This window comes from Anabas testudineus, chromosome 1 (genome assembly GCF_900324465.2).
Source record: "Anabas testudineus chromosome 1, fAnaTes1.2, whole genome shotgun sequence".
NCBI classification, from domain to species: Eukaryota; Metazoa; Chordata; class Actinopteri; order Anabantiformes; family Anabantidae; genus Anabas; species Anabas testudineus.
In genome coordinates, this window is record NC_046610.1 from 21,502,089 (window position 1) to 21,527,404 (window position 25,316).

The 25,316-nt window shown below is 42.6% G+C and overlaps 1 protein-coding gene and 1 non-coding gene across 3 annotated transcripts in view; both read left to right on the forward strand.

The window, feature by feature from the left end:
• Positions 1-24,856, forward strand: part of htt (huntingtin) — a 33,051-nt gene extending 8,195 nt beyond the window's left edge. The window contains exons 12-66 of one of the 2 annotated variants that reach the window (XM_026358876.1): positions 2,059-2,188; positions 2,280-2,395; positions 2,472-2,583; positions 3,224-3,361; positions 4,133-4,291; positions 4,435-4,532; positions 4,615-4,754; positions 4,874-4,937; positions 5,063-5,163; positions 5,331-5,477; positions 5,904-6,024; positions 6,105-6,250; positions 7,400-7,584; positions 7,681-7,904; positions 7,986-8,112; positions 8,215-8,339; positions 8,477-8,587; positions 8,743-8,820; positions 9,304-9,527; positions 9,644-9,722; positions 9,844-10,005; positions 10,089-10,144; positions 10,291-10,439; positions 10,555-10,691; positions 10,778-10,894; positions 11,007-11,129; positions 11,278-11,537; positions 11,649-11,791; positions 11,960-12,188; positions 12,466-12,607; positions 12,720-12,899; positions 13,058-13,234; positions 13,470-13,546; positions 13,687-13,822; positions 13,942-14,064; positions 14,217-14,424; positions 14,547-14,692; positions 14,855-15,032; positions 15,121-15,219; positions 15,360-15,544; positions 15,629-15,755; positions 15,875-15,978; positions 16,120-16,274; positions 16,365-16,504; positions 16,587-16,672; positions 17,376-17,506; positions 17,625-17,757; positions 17,972-18,127; positions 18,259-18,449; positions 18,790-18,904; positions 19,005-19,218; positions 21,345-21,564; positions 21,731-21,893; positions 22,511-22,671; positions 22,810-24,856. In XM_026358876.1, coding sequence (XP_026214661.1) covers positions 2,059-2,188; positions 2,280-2,395; positions 2,472-2,583; positions 3,224-3,361; positions 4,133-4,291; positions 4,435-4,532; positions 4,615-4,754; positions 4,874-4,937; positions 5,063-5,163; positions 5,331-5,477; positions 5,904-6,024; positions 6,105-6,250; positions 7,400-7,584; positions 7,681-7,904; positions 7,986-8,112; positions 8,215-8,339; positions 8,477-8,587; positions 8,743-8,820; positions 9,304-9,527; positions 9,644-9,722; positions 9,844-10,005; positions 10,089-10,144; positions 10,291-10,439; positions 10,555-10,691; positions 10,778-10,894; positions 11,007-11,129; positions 11,278-11,537; positions 11,649-11,791; positions 11,960-12,188; positions 12,466-12,607; positions 12,720-12,899; positions 13,058-13,234; positions 13,470-13,546; positions 13,687-13,822; positions 13,942-14,064; positions 14,217-14,424; positions 14,547-14,692; positions 14,855-15,032; positions 15,121-15,219; positions 15,360-15,544; positions 15,629-15,755; positions 15,875-15,978; positions 16,120-16,274; positions 16,365-16,504; positions 16,587-16,672; positions 17,376-17,506; positions 17,625-17,757; positions 17,972-18,127; positions 18,259-18,449; positions 18,790-18,904; positions 19,005-19,218; positions 21,345-21,564; positions 21,731-21,893; positions 22,511-22,671; positions 22,810-23,023 — 7,962 coding nt within the window. In that variant the 3' untranslated portion in view covers positions 23,024-24,856. The remainder of the gene's footprint in view (positions 1-2,058; positions 2,189-2,279; positions 2,396-2,471; positions 2,584-3,223; positions 3,362-4,132; positions 4,292-4,434; positions 4,533-4,614; positions 4,755-4,873; positions 4,938-5,062; positions 5,164-5,330; positions 5,478-5,903; positions 6,025-6,104; positions 6,251-7,399; positions 7,585-7,680; positions 7,905-7,985; positions 8,113-8,214; positions 8,340-8,476; positions 8,588-8,742; positions 8,821-9,303; positions 9,528-9,643; positions 9,723-9,843; positions 10,006-10,088; positions 10,145-10,290; positions 10,440-10,554; positions 10,692-10,777; positions 10,895-11,006; positions 11,130-11,277; positions 11,538-11,648; positions 11,792-11,959; positions 12,189-12,465; positions 12,608-12,719; positions 12,900-13,057; positions 13,235-13,469; positions 13,547-13,686; positions 13,823-13,941; positions 14,065-14,216; positions 14,425-14,546; positions 14,693-14,854; positions 15,033-15,120; positions 15,220-15,359; positions 15,545-15,628; positions 15,756-15,874; positions 15,979-16,119; positions 16,275-16,364; positions 16,505-16,586; positions 16,673-17,375; positions 17,507-17,624; positions 17,758-17,971; positions 18,128-18,258; positions 18,450-18,789; positions 18,905-19,004; positions 19,219-21,344; positions 21,565-21,730; positions 21,894-22,510; positions 22,672-22,809) is intronic. The other variant, XM_026358877.1, reaches the window with a different exon arrangement.
• On the forward strand, positions 8,852-8,981 carry LOC113162701. The gene has a single exon (XR_003298840.1).
• Positions 24,857-25,316: the final 460 nt, after the last annotated feature.

A 25,316-nucleotide genomic window follows, 5' to 3' on the forward strand; every position in this document is an offset into this window, starting at 1 on the left:
ATAAGAATAGTGTGAATAGAATAGAGGCAGTATAACCTGATGTTGTTAGCTTGATGCACACAGCAGTAGTGTATAAGCTTGCAGTGACAAATGTGCTAATGCTTGGGCTACTGCAGCCACACAAAAAGTTAATGAAAACTCAAGCACAGCATTAACCAGGAAGACATTCCAATGGACCTAGTCCAAGGCCTAAAAAATGAAGAGATTGTTGGAATTGTCCAAATTATTTGGTAGTGTAGAGATCCTTCAGAGCATGCACAGTGTAATACCTACAGTCCCAGACCAAAGTGCTGGTGGTCTCCCTGGTGGTCTCCTAAAACACCAGTGTGATACCTGTGTTAACTACGACAGACCATAAGAACAACAAAAAAAACACGGTGATATTACAGTGAAACATATAATATATGATATACATATACATCTCAGGAGTAAAGTAGAATAAAGAGTAGTGATTAAAAAAAAAAATCATATCACCCAGCCCTACCCTAGACACGGGAAGTTTTAATTACCACCTAATGCGGTCTATGAACCTATTGTCCTCAATAGCACAGTTTCTGTTTTAAAAATAGAATAAGGTTTTATGACATTTTCATTCTTGCTTCCATTTTTCATGTGTTTTTTTAACATTTTTGGACCATAACCAGTTTTGCATGCACACTGCATGCACAGACTACTCTCAACCATTTTGACAAACGTCATATAATATGAACAACATAGCATTCAAAAGTAAAGTTAGGGATTTGTTTTTTTTATAAAAGTATGGCTTTCTTTACATCTTATAACATTGAAGCCTGGAATGGGCTCCAAACACACTGCAGAAGATGTTATGTTGGACCCTAAGTTCCACCATTTAGACTTTAACCAGTTCACGTGACCTGCCTCCCAAAAACCAGATTTACGTGCGAGATAGTTCGTTCTAACAGTTCTACCTCTATGCCCCCCTCTCCTTTATCCTTCTCACTTCACCGCAGTCAAATACTCCAATGCCGCGGGTGACTGAGCAGTCCCTGCCATCACCAACTTCCACCAAGGGTCCCGATGTCCCAGATGATGACTCTTCTGTCTACACTGCTTCTTCTTCGTCGTCTTCTTTCTCTTTCTCTTGCTCTTCCTCTTTCTATGCCACCTCCTCCTCCTCTAGCACTAGCGACAAGGTCAGCCAATTGGAAACGTTAAACAGATTGGCAGTGGCTTGCTTGTCTGGAAACTTTCTTTTTCAGTTCTCTTGTTGGTCTAAAGCCATGCACAGAATTTGCCCTACTTATTGCTACTTTTCCTCTCTTTATATTATGTCCCTTCTTCTTTTCCTTGCTCCTTTTCCTTGTTTCCCAGCGTTTCCCATCCAAAAATGAGATGCTTTTGAACATTCTTTGTAAATTGCAACCCAAACATCCCTCTTTCCTAGCTTGCTGTGAAGTTCAAAACTAGAAGCATGAAGGCCATGTGTTGATTGTTTTCCAAAAGTTTGTGTCCCTCAACTCTTTCAAGAGGCTGTGACGGGCTTTTGTTGGAAAAAGCTAAGTTGGAAAAAAATGTATTTATTTAATGAATAGTACTTCACAGATGCCTCTTTCTGGGAGGAAGCTGTTGCCAAACTAGTTTTCTGTTAGATTTGTAGATTATAGCTGATGACTTAAGAATTCTTAATTCCTAACAAAAAAGTAGAAAATAATTCTTCCTTGATTAGGAGAGCATTAATCAGAAGCTTGATCAAAAGCTTGCTCTTCTCTGGTGGACTGTGACAACCACAAATAAAGAGTGCTTGAATCTGTGCTTTATCCCATATGCTGTTGATTTGCTGTGAATTGGGATCGAGCATGATCCAATGATGTTTTAGCCAAACATTTGTTTGACTTGCAATTTTAGCCATTTGTTGTGCTTTGTCTTTGTGTCTTCAATCCAGCAAATCAAACTCAAGAATGACTTAGTGTTACAGGTGTTCAGATGTTGTTTGCATGTGGTTTGCATTTCAAACGGGAACAAAATGCCGTTTGGTTTGTTTGTAAAGTTAACTTTAGTCCCCTGCTAGAGATGTTTCTTTGTGTATCTGCGCATAAGGTGCTGGACGGCAGTGAGAGTCAGTACTCTGGAATGCAGATCGGTACACTACAGGATGAAGAAGATGAAGGAGCAGCACCTCCCTCCCAAGAGGAACCATCAGAACCACCATTCCTGCAGTCGGCACTGGGTATGTTTGCGCATGCAGATGAATGCACGAGTAAACATAGAAATTGTGACTTTGATTATGGTTTTCATCTCTGCGTGTGTTTTGTTTACAGCGCTAAGCAAGCCTCATCTCTTCGAAGGACGAGGTCACAACCGGCAGGGTTCGGATAGCAGTGTGGACCGCCTTATACCAAAGGATGAACCTGCTGAACCCGAACCTGACAACAAGGTAAAACCTCCAAGCCAGGTGAGAGAGTGTAATGGTACATTTTTCTGATTGTCTAACTTCTCTGTCTGTTTCTCAGCCATCACGGATAAAGGGTCCAATAGGACATTACACAGACCAGGGGGTGGAACCACTGGTGCACTGCGTACGCCTTCTTGCTGCTTCTTTTCTACTGACAGGACAAAAAAATGGTAAAATATATTACAACAAAGAAACCAAGATAAGATAAAAGCTAAGATAAATGAGATAAAACTGAGTTATATTTAATGTGAATCCTAAAGTGATGTGCTTGTAATAAAACGTGGTTGAGTATATTGCTGTGTTATATAAGCAGAACTGTAAGGATGTTGTGATACAAACAAGTTGTGAGCATTCACACAGTATTCCAGTGTGGTTGTTATCCATTGTGCTGCTGTTGCGCTGCTACTTAAGTACCTGACGTTGGACTTGTATGTGTAACAAACAGCTACGTTAGCTAAATGGTTAAGTTAGGCTATTGTTGTGTTAGCTACTAATTTCTGCTTGTTACACATACAAGTCCAAAGTTTTTAAGTATCTTCATTTATCTTTTTTTTTTTTTTCTATTTGTCTTTAACTGCCAGTGATGGTTGTTTTGTAGCCTTTGTTGAACCTGTTGTGTTGGCAGTATTGCAAGCAAAAGATATTGCACTGGTCAGAAATTCCTAGGATCTGTCACACACAATGAGAAGTTGGAGGTTCACAAACATTTTTCCCCACTTGACTGCTCGTGGTAGATTAAACAATGTGTCATGAATGTTGAGAAGGGTAACCACTTGGTGCTCTAGTAATATCACTGCTCTGTTTCTCTAGGTCTTATCCCTGACAAAGAGGTGAGAGTGAGTGTCAAGGCCTTGGCAGTCAGCTGTGTTGGGGCAGCCGCAGCACTGCATCCTGAAGCTTTCTTTAATTCTCTCTACTTGGAGCCACTGGGTGGCACTACAGCAGAAGGTATGGGTAAAAGATGTTCAAGACTCTTCTGTTTAGATGATGTGTGACACCTGAATAAGTTGGGATCAATCCCACTATTTCGGTCCAATAATCTTTTTGGCATTTAACTATGATAAAGTCATGGAGGTCAGCGCAAAAAACAAAAGTATTACAAAAAGAGACCTTACACAAATACACAGTCAGAAAGTCAAATGAATCTCACCAATCCTGACCCCAAAAATCCAGTGTGTGAATCCAGTGTGAAATGTGTAATAATGTTAATAAGCTTTTTTGTGTCTCCTTGAAACATGCACCAAATAAACTCTAAACTTTACCACTAAATAAAAACTGCTCAGTTAATTTTTTTAGATAAAAGTTTTCTCACAAATCTGATCTGACAACAAATCTGAAACTTTGTCTCCCTGTGCCCATTTGCTATTGTTGAACTCCTGTGTTTATTTTTGCTCATCTGTGCAGTTCCCACACTAGCTGATTCTAACAGGCAATATGCATATTTGTGCAAAAGTGGGATGTCAATTAAACAATGGGAAAACCAATCTTATCATCTTGACAGCAGATAGTCAGAAATCTGACATGGATTGAAAAAAATTATTACATGGAATTACAATTACATGAATGAGATAATTAACAATAATATTAAAGTCTGCAGTCCCAGATTGAATGAAGATCTTAATGCAAAACACTTTTCCACTTTCAAAATGTATTTGACATCGCTCTTCATGTGACCTAAGTGCTCTCTTTGACCGTGCTTCTTTCTCTGTCTGTTTGCAGAGCAGCAGTATATCAGCAATGTGCTGAGCCTAATTGACCATGGAGACCCACAGATCAGAGGGGCCACGGCCATCCTCTGTGGGGCCATCATACAGGCTGCACTCACCAAAACACGTTACAACATACACACCTGGCTGGCCAGTGTGGCGAGTGCAACAGGTGTGTGAGCGTGTGTGTGAGCGTGTGTGTGAGCGTGTGTGTGAGCGTGTGTGTGAGCGTGTGTTTGTTGTCAAAAGACATGTTGAAAGCTTGGATAGGATTTTGTGGTGCCCTTCTCAACTGGCTGCCATGTTCCTCTCCAGGTAACCCTCTGTCACTGTTGGACTTGGTGCCTTTACTCCAGAAAACTCTGAAAGATGAGTCCTCTGTCACTTGCAAGATGGCGTGCTCGGCAGTGAGAGTAAGTCCATGTCTGGACAGGTCTGTCTTTAGTCTTTTCACTGCGTGTTTGTGTGAGTGAGCTTTTAATTTGTGTGTTTCAGCATTGTATAATGACAGTGTGCAGCAGCACCTTGAGTGAGCTCGGCCTGCAGCTCGTGATAGACCTTCTCTCTCTGAGGGACTCTTCCTATTGGCTTGTTCGCACAGAGCTATTGGAGACGCTGGCTGAAATGGATTTTCGGTAGAATAAATAAACATTTTTGTGTTGAGTTACTTGATTCAGGCACTTTGCTAATACACTGGTACTCCCCATTGCAATGATGTGTGTAACAATGTCAATATTTTTTGCTGTGTTTGTAGGTTAGTTAATTTCCTGGAGAGGAAAACAGAAAGTTTGCACAAAGGAGATCATCACTACACTGGAGTAAGTGCTCCATTCTAGCTTCATTGTATTTGTTAGTGTGCAAAAAATTCTATAAATGTTTTCAGACACACCTGCACATGTACCTATTCCAGTTTTCAACTTCATTTGCTGACATTTCTCTCTAGCGACTGAGGCTGCAGGACAGAGTCCTCAATGATGTTGTCGTCCGTCTGTTGGGAGATGATGATCCAAGAGTGCGGCATGTGGCCGCCTCTGCTGTGAGCAGGTACCCAATGTCTTCACATATGCATATTGTCTGTGCCACATCTTGTATCTACAGGACTTTACTGAAGAGCTTTTTTCCATTTTAATATGTTTTTATTAGTTTTTTTTTTCCCCCATTCTTTTCATTATCAAACTGTTATCTTACGTTTCTATATCCGTATCCCCCAGACTGGTCCCTAGGTTGTTCTATGACTGTGACCAGGGGCAGGTGGACCCAGTGGTGGCTATCGCCCGGGACCAGAGTTCAGTCTACCTGCAGCTTCTTATGCACGAGACACAGCCCCCCTCCCAGTTCACAGTGAGCACAATCACAAGGTATTTACACTCCTTCTCTCCATTTGGTGCCGCATCTCAACACTCAATATGTGACTAATTAAGAAGTCATTCTTACAAACATTGGTTTTCCTTTTAGTCACCTACATTGTTACATATTAATTTATTTTTAATGAAGTATTCGTGTTGGTTATTAATTTTTAAGCCCTAATGTCTTTATGCCATCAAAACTACTTTGAAGATGGAGATAGAAGTGTTAGGGTTTTTTTTTATATTTACCAGTTCAGTTTTAAACACGTAGTCATTTGGCAGACAACTTCATCTAAAGCCAATTATAAATAAACATCTGCGTCTGCAGGTTTTGGATTAACTGCTCTACCTCCTGAACTGTAACCACTCCCTCAAATAAACAGAGCTCATGAAAAACACAAAATGCAGTCTGAGGAACTGAACTGTTTTTTCTGCCAGGACATACAGAGGATACAACCTGTCCAACGCTGTGTCTGATGTCACTTTGGAGAACAATTTGTCCAGAGTTGTTACCGCTGTCTCTCACGCTCTCACGTCCTCTACTTCCAGAGCACTAACTGTAAGTTTTCAGACATGCTTTACCTTTTGTCGTTTACTGTTCTCAGAAAGCCTAAATTCCATTCCTTTCTTTTTCTACAGTTTGGCTGTTGCGAGGCCTTGTGCCTCTTGGCTTCAAATTTTCCTGTGTGCACTTGGAGCACAGGCTGGCACTGCGGCTATGTTAGCTCCACTAGCAACTTTTCTTCCCGCTCTAGTCTCAACCGCAGCAGAGGCAGGGCCCTCAGGTTTGTGTAACCTCTGTCTTGTTAAAGTGGCCATATAATGCTTAATTGATGGTCTATACACTGCTAAAAAAAAAAAATAAAGACACACATACATAAGCTCAAGTCCATCACACTTCTGGGATATCAGCCTGTCCAGTTAGGAAGCTACACTGATTGACAATCAGTTTCACCTGCTGTTGTGCAAATGAAACAGACAGCAGGTGGAAATTAGAGGCAATTAGACAACCCCTATAAAGGCATGCTTCTGCAGGTGGTGGCCACAGACTGTTTCCCTGTCCTCATCCTTGCTTCCTGTCGCCTTTCTGGCTGATTTTTGGTCACTTTGGCCAGTGCCCTCATCACTAGAGGTAGCATTAGGTGGTGTCTGCAACCCACACAAGTTGCTCAGGTAGTGCAGCTCATCCAGGATGGCACATCAATTCTCACTGTGGCAAGAAGGTTTACTGTGTCTCCCAGCACGGTGTCAAGAGCATGGAGGAGATATCAGGAGACGGTGGAGGGTGGCGTAAGAGGACAACAACCTAGCAGCAGGACTGCTATCTGCTCCTTTGTGCAAGGAGGAACAGGAGGAGCACTGTCAGAGCCCAATGAAATGACCTCCAGCAGGCCCCGTATCACACATGCTAGTCAGACTGTCATAAACAGACTCTGTGGCAGTGGTATGAGGGCCCGACGTCCACAAGTGGGGCCTGTGCTCACAGCCCAACACCGTGCAGGCCGAGTGGTATTCACCAGAACACCAAGATTGGCAGCTTTGCCATTCTCACCCTAGGCTCTTCATGGATGACGGCAAGTTTACACTGAGCATGTGACAGACATGAGAGAGTCTGAAGACGCCATGGAGTCTGCCTGCAACATCCTTCAGCGTGATCATAACATTATGGCCACCCTATCCCTCTTAATACAATGTATAAGTGCTCCAGTACGATTCCACCACCCACTATGACCTCAATAACAAACAGAATTATCAACTCTCTGACAGTTCAAATTAAAAACTTAGAAATTATAAGCTTGTAAAAGAATTTACTCCCTATACTTTACTTATGTCATTGTAATTGCATAATCTGCCACATTTTCATGGTGGATGACACATTATTTTTGCTCTTAATTTCAATACCTGTTTACACACCTCTTTCCTCTGCTCTGCAGTTTGTCACAGCCCAGCGGTGCTTCAGCTTCCTCAGCCAACTCCTCATCTGGACCAGATACTGAGCGGAGGAGTCTAACAGTAGGAATGGCCAATGTTATTCTCTCCTTACTCTCCTCTGCCTGGTTTCCACTGGATCTCTCAGCACACCAGGATGCACTTATGCTCTCTGGGAATCTGCTTGCAGGTGGGTAACTCACAGACAAATTTCACAACGTTATTTGTGTAGCTTAAAGTTATACTGCATTTGAAAACAGTTGACTCTCACAAAATTTGTTTCCAGCTGTTGCTACTAAATGCATGCGCAACCCCTGGGCTGGAGAGGACGATGGCAGCAGTGGGAGCACGAACAGCAGTGGAGGCCCAAATAAGATGGAGGAACCCTGGGCAGCACTGTCGGAGCGTCCCCTGGTGGCCATGGTGGAGCAGCTCTTTTCCCACCTACTGAAAGTCCTCAACATCTGCGCTCATGTGCTGGACGATACACCACCTGGACCAGCAGTTAAGGTAACTTTGTTTAAAATGGTGAAAATAGCTTACAAGGCCATGCCACTGAGTTGAATTTCTGTACTGATTTCTACTTTATAGGCCAGTCTCCCTTCTTTAAGCAACACTCCCTCCCTGAGTCCCATCCGAAGAAAAGGCAGAGAGAAGGATGCTGCTGAGCCTAGTGCTGCCCCCATGAGCCCAAAGAAAAACAATGAGGTCAACACAGGTACAAGCACACCTGACTAAGCACCAGCATAGATAATCATCATCTCTGAGTGTCTTAACATTTATGAAATTTTGTATGTTTTTTTTTTTTTTTTGTGAACAGGCAGGCCAGCAGACAGTACAAGTTCTACGGCAGTCAACAAGTCTACCACCCTTGGCAGCTTCTACCACCTGCCACCCTACCTCAAGCTTTATGATGTTCTCAAAGCTACGCATGCCAACTACAAGGTCAGAACATACATTTTTTTTTTTTTTTTTTTTATGAAGTACCTCCTTCATAACAGAAAGTAGATTTCCATGTTGAGTATCCTAAATTGTCGCTGGCTATAGTTGTTGAAGTTGAATGTAGTTGTGGTGTCTCTTAGGTGACACTGGACCTCCACAGTAGTCAGGAGAAGTTTGGAAGTTTCCTGCGTGCCACTCTAGACGTGCTCTCTCAGCTGCTGGAGCTGGCTACACTACATGATATCAGCAAGGTAAATATATAAGCTTTATTGGACAGTGTTAAAGCATAGACACACATTTAACTGGCAAATTATTGTAAGTAATTGTATTAATCAAAGAAATTACCCCAAGTAACTGTATTATTTGTTGGAATCAATAGAAAATATTATTTCATATTTTCTTTCAGTGTGTGGAGGAAATTTTGGGCTACCTCAAGTCCTGCTTTTCCAGAGAACCAACCATGGCTACTGTTTGTGTACAGCAGGTCAGTAGTCTTTGTGTGCGTCCGTATGCGTGTGGCAGTCTGTATGGTGCCAGCACTGAGCAGTGTGCTGCAACCTGTGTGACTCCACACAGAGTGAGACTGGTTCCTGCCGACAGGGACTGTAAAGATGTTGGTTTCCCTGTGCGATGGTTCCATACATTCATATTCGTATACTGTATAAAGGGGGACACAAGCTCTAATATCCTGCTGGATAGTTTCTTTTGACACCAGCAACAAAAGTGTTGCTTGTTAGAATAATATCACAATTAACAATAGATGAGCGACGGTAGGTTAAATCCCTTGTAATCCCCCGTAATGCTGCTTTTTTACACATGCACTGGAACTAGAGTCACCAGTGATTCTAATTTAAATGTGAAAACATGACTAGCCAAGTAGAATAATTATGAAATGTATCTTTTATAGATTGTTTATTTTGATATGTGGCATATTTGTAAGGCTGAAGACCCTTTTGTTATTCTTTAGCTGTTGAAGACTTTGTTTGGCACCAATCTGGCCTCCCAGTACGAAGGTGTCTTAAGTGGACCCAGCCGTTCCCAGGGCAAGGCTCTTCGTCTTGGCTCCTCCAGTCTGCGACCAGGCCTCTACCACTACTGCTTCATGGCCCCATACACACACTTCACCCAGGCTCTGGCTGACGCCAGTCTCCGCAACATGGTGCAGGCTGAACAGGAGCAGGACACCTCTGGGTGGGTTGTAGTATTTCATATTTTGCGTTGAAGCAGTTATTCACATTTGTGTGTATATAAGAAAAGTTTGTGTACAGTATGTATATTTTACTGTACCTTCCTTCTTTCTCCACCAGGTGGTTTGATGTGATGCAAAAAGCCTCCAACCAGCTGAGGTCAAACATTGCAAATGCAACACGCAACAGAGGAGACAAGGTACACATGCTTTGTTCAGCTACTTTTTCAAACTGAGACTGCAAACATATTATGGCAAGATTGTATTTTGCTTATGTTATAATGTATTTGAAAGCTTTAGTTGCTCTCTTTGTTTTTCCAGAATGCTATCCACAACCACATTCGACTGTTTGAGCCGCTAGTGATCAAAGCTTTGAAGCAGTACACCACCAGCACCTCTGTGGCCCTGCAGAGGCAAGTGCTGGACTTGCTCGCCCAGCTCGTACAGCTCAGAGTCAACTACTGCCTGCTGGACTCGGATCAGGTTAAACAATTACAAAAAAACATTCTTTGTGTCTTCAAATTTTGAAATCTTGCTCACTCTCAATATCTTTTACTGTGTTTTAGGTGTTCATAGGCTTTGTCTTGAAGCAGTTTGAGTACATCGAAGTGGGCCAATTCCGGCAAGTTTTCTTTTTCTGTGAATCCTGTAAAAGAGCATTGTATAGTGGAAATTGTATCTGAGGTTGCATTGGTTATGTGACTTAAGGTTTATATTTGCTCACTGTGTTATGTGAAATACTAAATAACTGTTGCTCTTCTTGGACAGAGATTCAGAGGCCGTCATTCCCAACATCTTTTTCTTCCTGGTGCTGCTGTCTTATGAGCGCTACCACTCCAAACAAATTATCAGCATCCCCAAGATCATCCAGCTGTGTGACGGTATCATGGCAAGCGGCAGAAAAGCAGTAACACATGGTGAGAGGAACACAAGTAACACATCACATATACAATCATATCTTGAACTTGTGAGCTTGTTTTATTATGAGCCTCATAACTTATGGGTGTACTTACTTTCTTGCTTTCTCCACAGCCATCCCAGCTTTACAGCCAATAGTTCATGACCTCTTTGTCTTGAGGGGTTCAAACAAAGCAGATGCAGGCAAAGAACTGGATACACAGAAAGAAGTGGTGGTCTCCATGTTGCTCAGACTCATACAGTACCATCAGGTACATGCAAAGAGGCACATTATGCAAATGTCCAGCTGTTCTTCCTTTTGCCTTACGTGTTTCTACATGTGTTATCCTGTGTTAAGGTGTTGGAGATGTTCATCCTTGTACTGCAGCAGTGTCACAAAGAGAATGAGGACAAATGGAAGCGACTGTCCAGACAGATTGCTGATGTCATACTTTCCATGATTGCCAAGCAGCAGGTAGGAAAAAGCGAGTTGCATGTTAGTGATCATTTGTCTTTCAACTGTAAATATGTTTTGGAACAGATCTTGTGGCAACTTGTACAAAAATTTGTATGTGGGGTTCTTACAGATGCATCTGGACTCTCCAGAAGCGTTGGGAGTGCTGAACACTCTGTTTGAAACTGTGGCGCCTTCCTCCCTCAGACCAGTAGACATGCTGCTGAAGAGTATGTTTACCATCCCGGCCACCATGGTAAGATATCACATCTTATGTCTAAATGTACACAAACATCTGGACAGATCATTGACCAAATCTGATGTTGCTTAACACATGGTCTGTGTTTTGTTTAGTGATTGCAAAATAAATATTAATAACTGAAATCAAACCTCTGGTCTTCTAGGCATCAGTAGCTACAGTCCAGCTTTGGGTGTCTGGTATCCTGGCAGTGCTCAGGGTGCTTATCTCCCAGTCCACAGAGGACATTGTCTTGTCCCGGGTCCATGAGCTCTCACTCTCCCCGCATCTTCTTTCTTGCCACACTGTCCATCGTCTCCATCACCAACGCTCCTCACCAAATGATGCGCCTGCTGCTGACACGCTCAGCAACCAGGAAACTAATGATGAAGAACAGAAAGCCCCACCTGAGGAAACATTTGCCAGGCTAGTTTATGTATTCTCTGTCTTGTAAAGTTTAATATGTTTTTTTTTTTAATACATTTTCCTTATTGTACTAAAAATATGTCTCATTGCCACCTCTACTTTGTTCCTCAGATTCCTGCTCCAACTGGTTGGAGTGTTGCTGGATGATATTTCCTCCAGGCAGATTAAAGTGGACATTACAGAACAGCAGCATACCTTCTACTGCCAGCAATTAGGCACTCTGCTTATGTGCCTCATACATGTCTTTAAAAGTGGTGAGCAAATAGTGATATTGTTTCTGAAAATATAACAAATAACCTCAACTGTAGATTTACAACAAAATTCACTGAATGCACCAGAGCCAGCGCATGTTAGTTTTTGAAACTAGAGCACTTCAGTGTCAGGTATTCTTCTTGAACAATGTTTTTTTTTATTTCTTTCAGGAATGTTTCGAAGGATAACGGCTGCAGCCAGCCGTCTCCTTAAGGATGAAAGTGCAGGTGGACAGACCGGGCATGAGGCTGTCCTCTTCTACTCCTTAGAGTGTCTGAACAACATGGTGCAGTCCCTCATCACCACCCACCCATCCCTGGTTCTGCTCTGGTGCCAGGTCCTTCTCATCATCAATTATACCAACTACTCATGGTGGGCTGAGGTTCACCAGACACCCAGGTACGAAGAAAGACCCTAGTCATGCGTCTTCTCAAATGGTGTGGAAAGCCTAAGCATTAAAAAAAATAAATAAAATTTAAACACTTGGAGTGAATTGTCAAGGGACAATTGGACAGAAATCAAAGTCTATCATATAAAAATCCCTCAGTATCACAGATATAGGAGCAAAAGTGAAATCAATTCTTACACTGAAACTGATAGTTTGAGCTGCGTTTCCTTAGAGTGTATACTCTATCTTTCCCCCTAAGTTTCCATCTTTGTCTTTTCCTTGTCTCAGGAGACACAGCCTCTCAAGCACAAAGCTGCTCAGCCCTCACTCCTCAGGGGAGGGTGAAGAGGACAAGCCCGAGACCCGTTTAACAATGGTCAACAGAGAGATTGTACGCAGGGGAGCTCTCATCCTCTTCTGCGACTATGTGGTGAGACTCACAGGAATGTTGGAGACAAATAATAAATAAATAATTTTAACAACATTTGATTATCAGAAATGCTGTGATTTATTCTAGCTTTTATGTTTTCATATGTTTTTAGTGTCAGAACCTTCATGACTCGGAGCATTTGACCTGGCTGATTGTCAACCACGTGCGTGACCTCATTAGTCTTTGTCATGAGCCCCCAGTGCAGGATTTCATCAGCGCTGTGCACCGCAACTCGGCTGCTAGTGGCCTCTTCATCCAGGCCATCCAGTCTCGCTGTGACAACCTCACTACAGTGAGAATAAATTATATTCTTTCAATTATCACTGTTGTATTAATGTAACACAATAATATCTTGACCAAAGAGGTTTCACTTCTTATTTTCTCTTCACCTCCCTTTCTCCTTACCCCCATTTCTCATCCTTTTTATTCTTTTCAAACCCTTCTTTGTAGCCTACCATGTTAAAGAACACACTGCAGTGTCTGGAAGGCATCCATCTGAGTCAGTCTGGCTCCCTGCTGATGTTGTATGTGGACAAGTTGCTCAATACACCCTTCAGGGTTCTGGCTCGCATGGTGGACACACTGGCATGTCGTAGAGTGGAGATGCTGCTGGCTGAGACACTACAGGTACAGTATGTTTGTGCATTTTTGTGAAATGGGAGTTTGCTTGCATGAGCAACATGTTAGATTTTGTGTAGATGTGTTGGTCAGCTTATTCAGTGTAATAAGACAGGAGTGTACATCATGACATAGCTCTGGGAAAACCTGTGAGTTTCTTACTTGGGGATAAAGTGTGAGTGTTTTCTTTTGTTGTATTCATGTTCCTGTAGTTGATGTGTTAATCTGTCCTTCTGCCCTACAGAACAGTATAGCTCAGCTACCTGTGGAGGAACTAGATAGGATCCAAGAATACCTCCAGTCCAGTGGCCTGGCTCAGAGGTAACACTGCAACTTATGATTGCATACAGAAGCAAACAGCAAAAGAAACATTAATAAAAGAAATTAATCAAATCAGTTAATAAACAAAATAATCAAAGTGTCCGTATCGTTGTGTCTTCTGTTCATCTTTCTTGGCACAGGCATCAGAGGTTCTATTCCCTGCTGGACAGGTTTAGAGCCACAGTTGCTGACACCAGCAGCCCCACCCCTCCTGTGACATCACACCCTTTGGATGGGGATCCACCCCCTGCTCCTGAATTGGTCATTGCAGATAAGGTAGGGAATCAGCGAATTAGGGGTCTAAAGGTGTATTCCAGCTTTTTGTGTCTGTGACTATATGTCACCTCACAAAATGCTTTCCTAATAAAAAGACTAATTTGATTTCATTATTGCAGGAGTGGTATGTGACTCTGGTGAAGTCTCAGTGCTGTCTTCGTGGAGACGTTTCTCTGCTGGAGACTACAGAACTTCTTACCAAACTACCTCCCACTGATCTCTTAAACATCATGCGATGCAAGGTGACGCAGATAACAAATCTACACCATCCACTGATTGTGAACATAAGCTTTTTTCATTTTTTCACTTGCTAATGGGTATAGCCACGCACAATAGTTAGATTTTCACTTGTCTAACTTTCAGTCATATATATTGTCCCTTTTCAAATCTCCAGGAGTTCAACCTCAGCCTGTTGTGTCCATGTCTAAGTATGGGGGTGCAGAGGATATCACGAAATCAGGGCTCTCTCTTGTTGGAGACTGCCTTGCAGGTGACCCTAGAACAAATCACAGGGGTCACAGAGTCGCTTCCTGCTCCACACCAGTGTTTCCTGCCACCCTCCAAGCCACATCCCTACTGGGAGCAACTTGCAGATGTTTATGGTGAGTCCTTTTGCCTTTAGTACAGGATACTTTATAATATACCTTTTTTGCAATCTTAGCCACTGTTCAGATATTGAGTGTACTTCAGATTTTTTTAATTTATTTTTTCTTTTCTTTTTTAGATGAGCCAGGTTTCTATCCAAGGGTTTTGTCGATCTGCAGAGCTCTTTCCCAGTACCTGCTGAGTGTGAGCCAGCTTCCCTCCTCACTGCATATTCCGTCTGACAAGGAACACCTCATCACTACTTTCACCTGTGCTGCCACTGAGGTAAGTCATTTTTGTTATGTTTTGTGTCCTGTTCACTGCTCTGGGGAATCGATTCTCACATAAACAGTACATTAAAGGAAAGTGAATTGGTTTGTAATTCAGTGTATTTCAGATTAAAGTGTTCTACAGTCTTCTTCTACTCTTACGTGACTGTTTGCCCAGGTGGTAGTGTGGCGTCTGCTCCAGGACCATTTGCCTCTGAGCTTAGACCTACAGTGGGCTCTGTCCTGCCTGTGTCTCGCCCTGCAGCAGCCTTGTGTCTGGAATAAGTTGTCTACCCCAGAGTACACCACACGCACCTGCTCCCTCATCTACTGCCTACACCTTATCATTGTTGCAGGTAATGGGAAAGAAAGACCAGGATGTTTCCATATCTTTTGGTTATATAGGGGCAAAGTGTGATCAGATTTTCTGCTTTGGCCTCCCAGTGGCTGTGAGTCCTGGTGACCAGCTGCTACATCCGGTGAAGAAAAAGACAAAGACAGGAAGAGATGCTGATGGAGACCAAGTGGACTCGCAAAGTGACTGTGAGCAAGTTTCAGTAAAACCGCAGAGTTGCTTAAAATGCAACTTTAGCTCTTCAAATTAGTTAATTGCTTTCTGCTCCTCTGAGTAGGTTTCTGGAGAAATTAAAGGGTATATAATGTAAAATTTCCTCTGTGTGCAGACACGTGCGAGTGGCAAGCATGTGAAATCATGGCAGAGCTGGTGGAAGGCCTGCAAAGCATTCTTTCCCTGGGTCACCATAGAAACGGCGTGTTCCCTGCGTTTCTCACATCACCGTTGCGCAACATTGTCATAAGTCTGTCCCGACTGCCCCTGGTCAACAGCTATACCCGAGTACCTCCACTGGTGAGTGCTTGAAAGAAATGCTTGACCTTCAGATATGAATAAAGTATGCTTTAGTCTGTTTGTGTAAATGCTGTGTGTGCGTAGGTTTGGAAACTGGGCTGGTCCCCTCAGCCAGGAGGAGAGTTTTGCACAACGTTGCCTGAGATCCCTGTGGACTTCTTGCAGGAAAAGGATGTCTTCAGAGAGTTTCTGTACCGAATCAACACACTGGGTACAGAAACACACCTTTTGTTATCAGTTCTTACCTCTACTTACCTACCTAATGCCAGGTTTTGTCATAATTGTGACACCTAAATATTTCCTCATGTGCACGGATTGGTGTTTGTTTAGGATGGAGCAGCAGGACTCAGTTTGAGGAGACGTGGGCTACTCTGCTCGGGGTGCTGGTCACCCAACCCATCACCATGGACCAGGAGGAGGAGACACAGCAGGAGGTATACACACAAACACAACAAATATCACTCATAAAACATATTGCTGAAAATTCATAGAGCTCCTGTATGTGCACCCTTTATTTGCACTTGCATGTTGTTCCTACTCATCTAGGATTTTATATTTCAACCCTTTGTCTCCAGGAGGATTTGGAGCGTACCCAGTTGAATGTGTTAGCAGTGCAGGCCATCACCAGCCTGGTGCTGAGTGCCATGACTCTGCCCACTGCTGGCAACCCTGCAGTCAGCTGTCTGGAACAGCAGCCTCGCAACAAGAGCCTTAAAGCCCTGGAAACATGGTAGTCAGGATATTTTTACTATGTAGCAACCCAAAGAGCCTGTGGTAGTATTTAACTTTTTTTGTTTTTTCTTTTTGTATGTGATCTCAGGTTTGGTCGGAAACTTGCAGTGATCAGGGGTGAGGTGGAAAGAGAGATTCAGGCTCTTGTGTCAAAAAGAGACAATGTCCATACACACCACCCATACCACGCCTGGGACCCTGTACCCTCACTGTCCGCAGCATCTGCAGGTAACAGAGAACCCACACAGTGACACCCCCCACACAGTTTTATTAGTTAGAATTGAATATATTTCATATTTGATTGTTTCAGCTGGTACCCTGATCAGCCATGAGAAGCTGCTGCTGCAGATCAACACAGAGAGGGAGATGGGCAACATGGACTACAAACTAGGGCAGGTAGGAGAAAGATGATGGATAACTGGAATCTTGAGGAACAATAAGTGGGATTAAGTTGTGTAATGTTCATTTTATTAATATTGCACTTTTCATGTTCTGATATTACAGATATACTTGGGTTGGATTCCCATGTTACACATAGTCAAAGGCCCAAAGCTTGAGGTGAACGTGTGTTTGCATGCTGGTTGGTAGTGAAACGCACAGGTTTCAGTCTGGCTGATTTAGCCTTGTTCTCAAGAGTTTTGACTTAAAAAGGTGTGAAAATCCATAACTGGCATATCTGTTATGGGCTCCTATATCCACCAAGTATGTTCTCCTGAGTGTTCATGCAGAGGTTGATATGTCTTGCACAACGTGTGTTTTTGGCTGTGACCAGACAACAGTTTTCACAACCTCCAGTGTGCAGCAGTGTTTTCAATTAGGTTGGGCATTGTTCAGCCCTCAGGAAGATTTCCACACACTGGCCAATTAGAACAGAGTTGGATTGGGGCTAGTGGGGCCTTAAAGACGCAAGAGCTCAAAAGAGAATGTTTATTCTCAAGGCCAGAGGAGCTGTTAAAGAGGCATAACATGCAATTGCTCTTTTTAACCTTTAAAGTCATAAAAACTTGTATCAGTGGAAACTCAGGATAAAATGTGAACCTTGAATTAAGCATAATATGGCCTTTTTGATTGTGCGTTGTATTTGCCATCTCTCTCTCAGGTCTCCATCCATTCAGTTTGGTTGGGTAATAACATCACTCCACTGAGGGAGGAAGAATGGGGTGAAGATGAAGAAGATGATGCAGACAATCCAGCTCCATCCTCACCGCCTTTATCTCCCATCAACTCTAGGTCAGACAGATAAGCACACACATACAAACATGTACAGGTTTCTCTAGTCTTCAATGCCCATGTGTTGACGCATGCACTGAAACATGAAACCGTGACCTGCCACTGTTGTTGCTTTCAGGAAGCATCGTGCAGGTGTGGACATACATTCATGTTCTCAGTTCCTGCTGGAACTCTACAGCCAGTGGCTGATTCCCGGTTCGCCAAGTAACAGGAGGACACCGACCATCCTTATCAGTGAAGTGGTCCGATCGGTGAGCTATGATGCACACTCTGTCATTTTATAGCTAGATGCCCATTCACTCTCATCAGTCTACTGTGAATAACTTTGGATAAAACTTTTTTCAAATACCTTAATTTTCTCCCTTTTTGGGATTTAGACACATTCAATATACCTGTTGTTTGTTTTTTCCTGGGAAATGAGAGGGAAAAATGTTTCCACTTTCTGTCTTCTGTCACTTTCTGTAGCTGCTGGCAGTGTCGGACCTGTTCACAGAAAGGAATCAGTTTGACATGATGTTCTCCACCCTTATGGAACTTCAGAAGCTCCACCCACCAGAGGATGAGATCCTTAATCAATACCTAATACCTGCCATCTGCAAGGCTGCTGCTGTATTGGGCATGGTGAGCAGACCTGTGTGTGTGTGTGTGTGTGTGTGTGTGTGTGTGTTTGTGTGCTGAAGTCATTAGATGACAGGATGATGTGTACTATTAACCTGTAATGAGTTATTCTACTTCTAAATGTACGTACCTAGGATAAAGCAATTGCTGAGCCTGTATGCCGCCTGTTGGAGACGACCCTACGCAGCACCCACCTACCCAGCCGCCTAGGAGCCCTGCACGGGGTGCTATATGTGTTGGAGTGTGACCTGTTGGATGACACTGCTAAACAGCTGATCCCCACCGTCTGTGAATACCTGCTGTCCAACCTCCGGGCTATTGCTCAGTGAGTATGGCCGTCGCCCTCTCTCATCTAAAAAAAAAACACATGCAGACGCTGACCTCATGTCATCATCTAATGAGCTGAATTGATAATGACAGAGCGTCGGGGAGCCAGTGTGCTTAATGTCACTGTGTATGCTCCCCCCCTTCTGTACTGCAAGTAATTCTTTAAATCAATTACTTTTATCCATCTTAATAAGGTGATTGAAACAAGAGTGCAGTATGACTCTAGACCTCCAGGTGCTGCCCTACACACTTTAAACAGATACCTACTAGTGTTATTACTACTATTTCTCATTTTTAGTTCTAATCCTAAATTTTCCCACTTGCTCTTTATTCTGCAGCTGTGTTAACCTGCATAACCAGCAGCATGTGCTGGTGATGTGTGCAGTGGCCTTCTACATGATGGAGAACTACCCTCTGGATGTAGGAGCTGAGTTCATGGCTGGAGTCGTACAGGTATAGTAAAATGAATGGTGGAAATCAAACCTTGACGCACATTACACAAAGAAATGACAATAGAAAAACTATATTCTCCACTATTGCCCCTGTCTTTTAGTTATGTGGCGTGATGGTGTCGGCCAGTGAGGACTCCACACCGTCCATCATCTATCACTGCGTGTTGCGTGGCCTGGAGCGACTCCTGTTGTCAGAGCAGTTGTCACGTGTGGATGGAGAAGCGCTGGTCAAACTCAGCGTGGACCGTGTCAACATGCCATCGCCACATAGAGCCATGGCTGCGCTGGGACTCATGCTCACCTGCATGTACACTGGTAAGAAAGACTGTCATTAATAACCGAACCAATTAACCAGCATGTATTCTGGGGGACTGGTGACTTTCTCAATTCACTGCAAACTCACTGTGGCTTCAAGCTAGCTGGCTAACTCACCTGCATGAACACCCAACAGAGGTAAACATGTGTTCACTGGTCCTGGCTGGTGCAGTATTGACATTAGTTTAGCTTGCAGCTATCCAAGTTTTACTTATGTTCTATTGCTCTCCTACAGTAAGGTTATTTCTCATTTTTCCCCATGTGCTTGCACCCTGCTGTCACTGCTTGCTTCCTCACTGCATGTCAGTGCTGTCCCTGTTATAAACCTTCACTCCTCCACCTCTTCCTAAAAGTGATAAGCATTTACTATTAAACTGTGGAGCTCACAGATCCTAAAACATACGTTTTAAAATTAGTTGGAAAAGTTAATCATCTTCAAGGACTTTAAGCTCCATAAAACATTTTTCGACTAGCTCAAAAAAAACAAGAAAACATTCACTGCTGTTGGCTGCAACTTTCTTTTTGTTAACCCTGACAGCTGACTGTGTAACAAAAGGAACAGTTAAAGGAGAAGTGTGGCAAACCTTTAACAGTCCCATTAGATGGTTGTGCTTTACTGCTACTTACTTTGCTAACTTACTAGTTTACACCTAAATGTATATCCCACTCTTGTATGCAGCTGAATATGCAGACAAAAGCTGAAGTTTGCTAACAAACCATTTTGGCAGATGCTTAATTAAAATATTGCTTAAAATATTTTTAAGCAACGTGGTGCGTGACAGCATGAGACTAAAACCCTTTAATTCCAAAAGCCCACTTACAACTACTGAGTGTTTTCTCAAGGTGCTCTTAACAATATGTGCAAGATTTGTGTTTCTGCTTTTCACTCACTGCCAGTAACCCATTCACAGCTACTCATAGTACATAGTTATTGTGAACCATATCATCTCTAATACTGGTGATTTACGTTGTCTCTTTCAACACAGAAGACCTTTCAAAGCTGCAGTCGATGTTTCATTACACCTATGGTGGCATTAAAAAAACATTACTTGCATGCGATGTGTTTTATACAGAGTAGTGCTAGGCGGCATACTATTTATATTTTGGAACAGTATGAATATTTAATACCATCACATAGCAGAATCAAGAAGCTGTAACAGACTGTAAACAGTTGGCAGAGACTGTCATTCTGGTAGATTAATAGAAAACAGTGTTGGGGAATGAAGAAAGTTAAGTGTTTTGCAAAATCTGAAGCAGATCAAAGGAGTACATACTGCAGTTTGCCAGGCCACCGTTGTTGCCACTGGTGTTAAACCTAGTGACTTAGTCCGTCATCTCTTCCGAAAACACGAATGTTATGGTTGTCCGAGTCGAAGCTGGCATCAGTGAAATACCGAAGCCAAAGACATTGCTTGGAGAGGCATTTTCTCAAGGCACTGCATGTGACTGGAAAAGCCATGAGACTTGAGATTTGTGATCCTCAGCCATACTACAATACTTGTAAGGTATACAATACTTGTATACCTTGGCTAGAATGATTACAATATTGTACAAATATAATAAGCTTTTTTCTTGAATGTCTAACAGTAAAGGCTATGAATATATCCTTTTTATTTTCTGTGTACTCCTGACACTAGAATAAGTCCGACATGCATGCAATCTTAAATACAGCAATATAAACTGTGGTCATACCACCCAGTGCAAATAATAAATGCCTATTTTATACCCAACCTCTAACCCCTATGTCGGCCCCTACTAACTCTAGCATGTTCTTGTCCCTACACTGACCTCTTTGGTCCTGAGAGCTAGCCAGCAAATTCTTTGACTCTAAACCTTGGTTCATGCTACAGTCTAACTTTCTGCACACGCCTCTTTATGCATTCAGGTCACAGGAGAGGCTAATCTATGTAATTTACCCAGAAAACATGGCATCAAAAATCTCCAAAAAGCACCAGTCACTTCAGAGAATGATTTGTCTCAAGGTGGTTGCTTCCACAAATTCACAAATTTTCAGTTTGAGGGCAACTAAATTCTGATCTGAATCTTGTATCGGTGTCCCTACTCCCATTCTAACCTCTCCCCCACTGGTTCAACCGGTGCCACCCCCTTCCCTCTCGTCCTCTCAGCGGTTCTTGCGTCGGGTTCAGACGTGACAGGGGTTAGAGGTCAGGTTGACTCTGGCTCTGCCATAGCGGAGGCTGCAGGCGTCACGGAGGGTCATGTTGGTTTCTCCTCAGGCAAGGAGAAAGCTAGCCCTGCCGGCCGCCCTGCTCACTCTGACCCTCAGGCCCCAGACAGTGAGTCCATCATTGTTGCCATGGAGAGGATCTCTGTCCTCTTTGACAGGTACACACATGCACACGCTCCACTTTACATAAATTATGCTGAGAAAATTATTGTTGTTTAACAGATTTCTTCCTTTTCATGTGTCAAGTTACAGGTTTGTGGAGTTCAACAATGTGGCTTAATGATGAGCTTTTATTCTGTTTCTCATCACCAATTGTTCTTCCAGGATCAGGAAGGGTTTGCCCAGCGAGGCTCGGGTGGTGTCCAGGATTCTGCCCCAGTTTCTGGAAGACTTCTTCCCACCACAGGACGTCATGAACAAGGTCATCGGGGAGTTCCTGTCCAATCAGCAGCCGTACCCTCAATTCATGGCCACTGTCGTCTACAAGGTCAGAAGCAGGACATGAGTCCCTGCAAACAAACATTTTCAAGCAAGAAAGATTTTCAGTGAAAACCAGTATGAGTACAGTTTTGTACAGCACTGTTTTGTCGACTTAAACCAGTTCCTTTGTTGCCCAATCAGACAAAGGTTTGTCCAGGAATGTACAATAAAGAACAAACAAGATAAATGTGGGTAGTAGAACAACAACAGTTGAACAAAATCGTAAGCAACATGATTCAGGCATGTTTATACTGAAATAGATCATCTTTAAATATGTACATTGTGGTTTTTGGAGCACTTTGATTTACAAAATTAGTCCAAATCTTTAAACCGAGTTCACAGTTAGAGATTTCTTGCCCTCAAACTAATGTAAAAGTGCACAGTAATTCAAAGAAATCAAAGACCAACCACAGCTGGTAAACAGAGCTTTATGGGGCTAAAAAAAACGGAGCAGAAAAAATACGTCTAACGTCTACCTCCACACAATAAATTTAAAAAAAAAAAAAAAAAAAAAAAAAGAACTTGTTAATAGTTCTTATCAAGAAATATACTCTGCCTTTTTTGTTTTTACCCATTTCCGTCCTGTAACTGTTGCCGCTCACGCTGCTGTGCAACCATCCCCAGGTTTTCCAGACTCTCCATGCTACCGGCCAGTCGTCTATGGTGCGAGACTGGGTGCTGCTTTCCTTGTCCAATTTCACTCAGAGGACACCAGTGGCTATGGCGATGTGGAGCCTCTCCTGCTTCTTTGTTTCTGCTTCCACCTCCCAGTGGATCTCAGCCCTGTATCCTTACATGACAGAACAGTGATTGGGTTGTTGTATCTATAATGTATATTGGGAATGTCTCTGGTGCAAGGTTTAAATGTGCAGCTTATCAAACAGTGTGGTTTCTTGTCCTTAACCCATCCCACTCTTAACCAGACTGCCACATGTGATCAGCCGAATGGGCTCCAGTGAAGTGGTGGATGTCAACCTGTTCTGCCTTGTGGCCATGGATTTCTACCGGCACCAGATTGATGAAGAGCTGGATCGCCGGGCTTTTCAATCTGTTTTTGAGACCGTGGCCTCGCCGGGCAGCCCTTATTACCAGCTGCTGGGCTGCCTGCAGTCAATCCACCAGGATACAACGCTCTGAGAGCAACAGACTGAGACGGGCATGCAGAGAAGTGGGAGAGGGATGAAGCACAGGGAGAAAAGTCTATTAGAGTGAGAAATGTGGCAGGGTGAGAAATTGGATCTCCATGTGTTGTCACGGAGGGTCATGTCTCCACGAGTTGTGATGGAGATCAGAATGTTCTATTAGAAAATGCTACTGTAGCCTCATCCCTTTCACTGACATAAAATTAGTAGAACTACTGAAGTCAACAAGAGTCTAGTGGAGTGAGCAAACAAAGAAAAGACTGAGGGAGATCCGAATCCAAGTCAGATGTAGGGTCTGTGTGTTCTGTGTAAAAGGACTGACTGTGAATAGTGTAAGTGTATAAAGGACGCTGGCTGCCACCCCTCACTGTGGTTCTGCTTACAACCACCACCGGCCCTCACAAGATGTTTGAGACAGATGACAGCACCTTGAACACTTTCTCTTACCCAGCACCTTTATTTCAATACAAAGAAAAACAAACATAAAGATTACATTAATAAAACACAAAATCTGATTAGTTTATTTTCTTGCTTGAGTATTGTGATGTCCGTAAAGTAAAATGGTGAAATAAAATTAGAAAATGCAAAGTATTTACTATATTCAAAGCTTAAATGCATCTATTTTTCAGTGTGTTTCTGTTGGTGCAGAAGGTCTGGTTAGGACAAAGACAAAAAGGTCAGAGATGCCTGCTCAGTTCTGTTAATGATTGGTATCTTCAGACCTTTTTTTATATTCACGTTAGGGTCATTACACTACGCATTAGTAAAATGTGTAACATTGATCACTGACAGCAGAAACTACTTTGTTTTATGAGAAGCAGGGAATAAGTGTTGCAACTTTATTGGTCACTGTAGAAAAGGCAACTTGTCTTCCTTTCAACAAGTTGCCACAATTCCTGTATGTTCAGTGGCCCTTACGTTAAGAGGATGAATTAGACGGTGGTATGTATCAGGTGGTTTCAAAAACACCACCTTATGTTCCACTACACTTTCAACATTGTACATTTAGCTGTTAGACCCAATAAATTTACTCCTTATGACAGAGGAAACTGTCAAGCAGCAAAAGAAAAATACCAAAATTGCAGTGATGTTTTTTTTTTTTTGTTTGTTTTTGTTTTAATCAGTAGCAGGGGGAACAAAGCATTTCCTCTTCTGATTTTATGACACTGCTAATATCTGTCTAGTCCTTTTTTTTGGTTTTTATTGCATTCAAAGTCGTTTATGCTCCCCAGTGTGCCCGAATGATTCCACCTTTCTTTTTGTAATTCTCAGGATGTAAGATGTGACTCTTATTGTTGTAATAAGACTGGAAGTAATTCAGTCATCTTTAAATGGAGTTACTTTCGTATCTTGTAAAAAGTCAATGTAAAGTACTATGAAAGCCATGGTGCATGACAAAATAAGAACTGTGTAAAGATGAGAGATCTTAAATAGACGGATAATGTGATATTTTCTTTTTTTTGTCTTAACACGTGTTGAGGAAATGGGGTGGGGGTGGGAATCAGCAAATCAGCAGGTGGCAGAATGCAGAAAGTTCTGTTTTATTGAAGACTTGAGTTGAGGCTCTGAGTTGCCTGGACGAGTGCTGGGCGTCACATTTCTGTACATACACTTGCCTTAGATAAAAGACTGAATATATGTATGTCCTCTACACTGAAAGCTTGAAAGCATGCTTAGCATTACTATTTTTTTTCTTTGCATAGTTCTTAATACTGCATTTCCAGGGGTACAGTTGCCATGACTGTTGTGTGGAAGAGAAAAAACACAATCCAAAGGGAGCCTTGTAACCTTAGCAACCAACAGCAGCTTTGACAAATCAACAGACGAGGAAGTGTAGTGGGGTGAAGCCACGTGACAGTGGGAGTTTTCGTTTTTGTTGAGCTTTAAGTATTGTTTTGTCTCGGTCTAAGGTTGGTAAATATTTCATAATTCATTGTCTTTGTGCTGAATATTAAACACATCTAGCACTTAAAACTTGAAGTTCTCCTCATGTTGTTAGATGCATTTCTCCTACAGTACAGAACAGGAAAAACTTCACTGTGAATTGTTTGCTAAATGTTTTCCCACTTTCCATCCTTAAAGGTAATGTGACTGGTTTACTTCGATCGTGTTAAAATAGATTCACACAATAAATGCCTGTCCCCTGCAGCCTTTATTGAAGTTCCAATGCGAGGTGCCTCTGGCGCAGATTAAATGAGTCCTGTTTTTGGCAGAATATCATCGGTGTTTTATGTAGTGAGAAAAATGAGGATGAGAGGAAGCCCTTTTTCTGCAATACGTATAAAGTT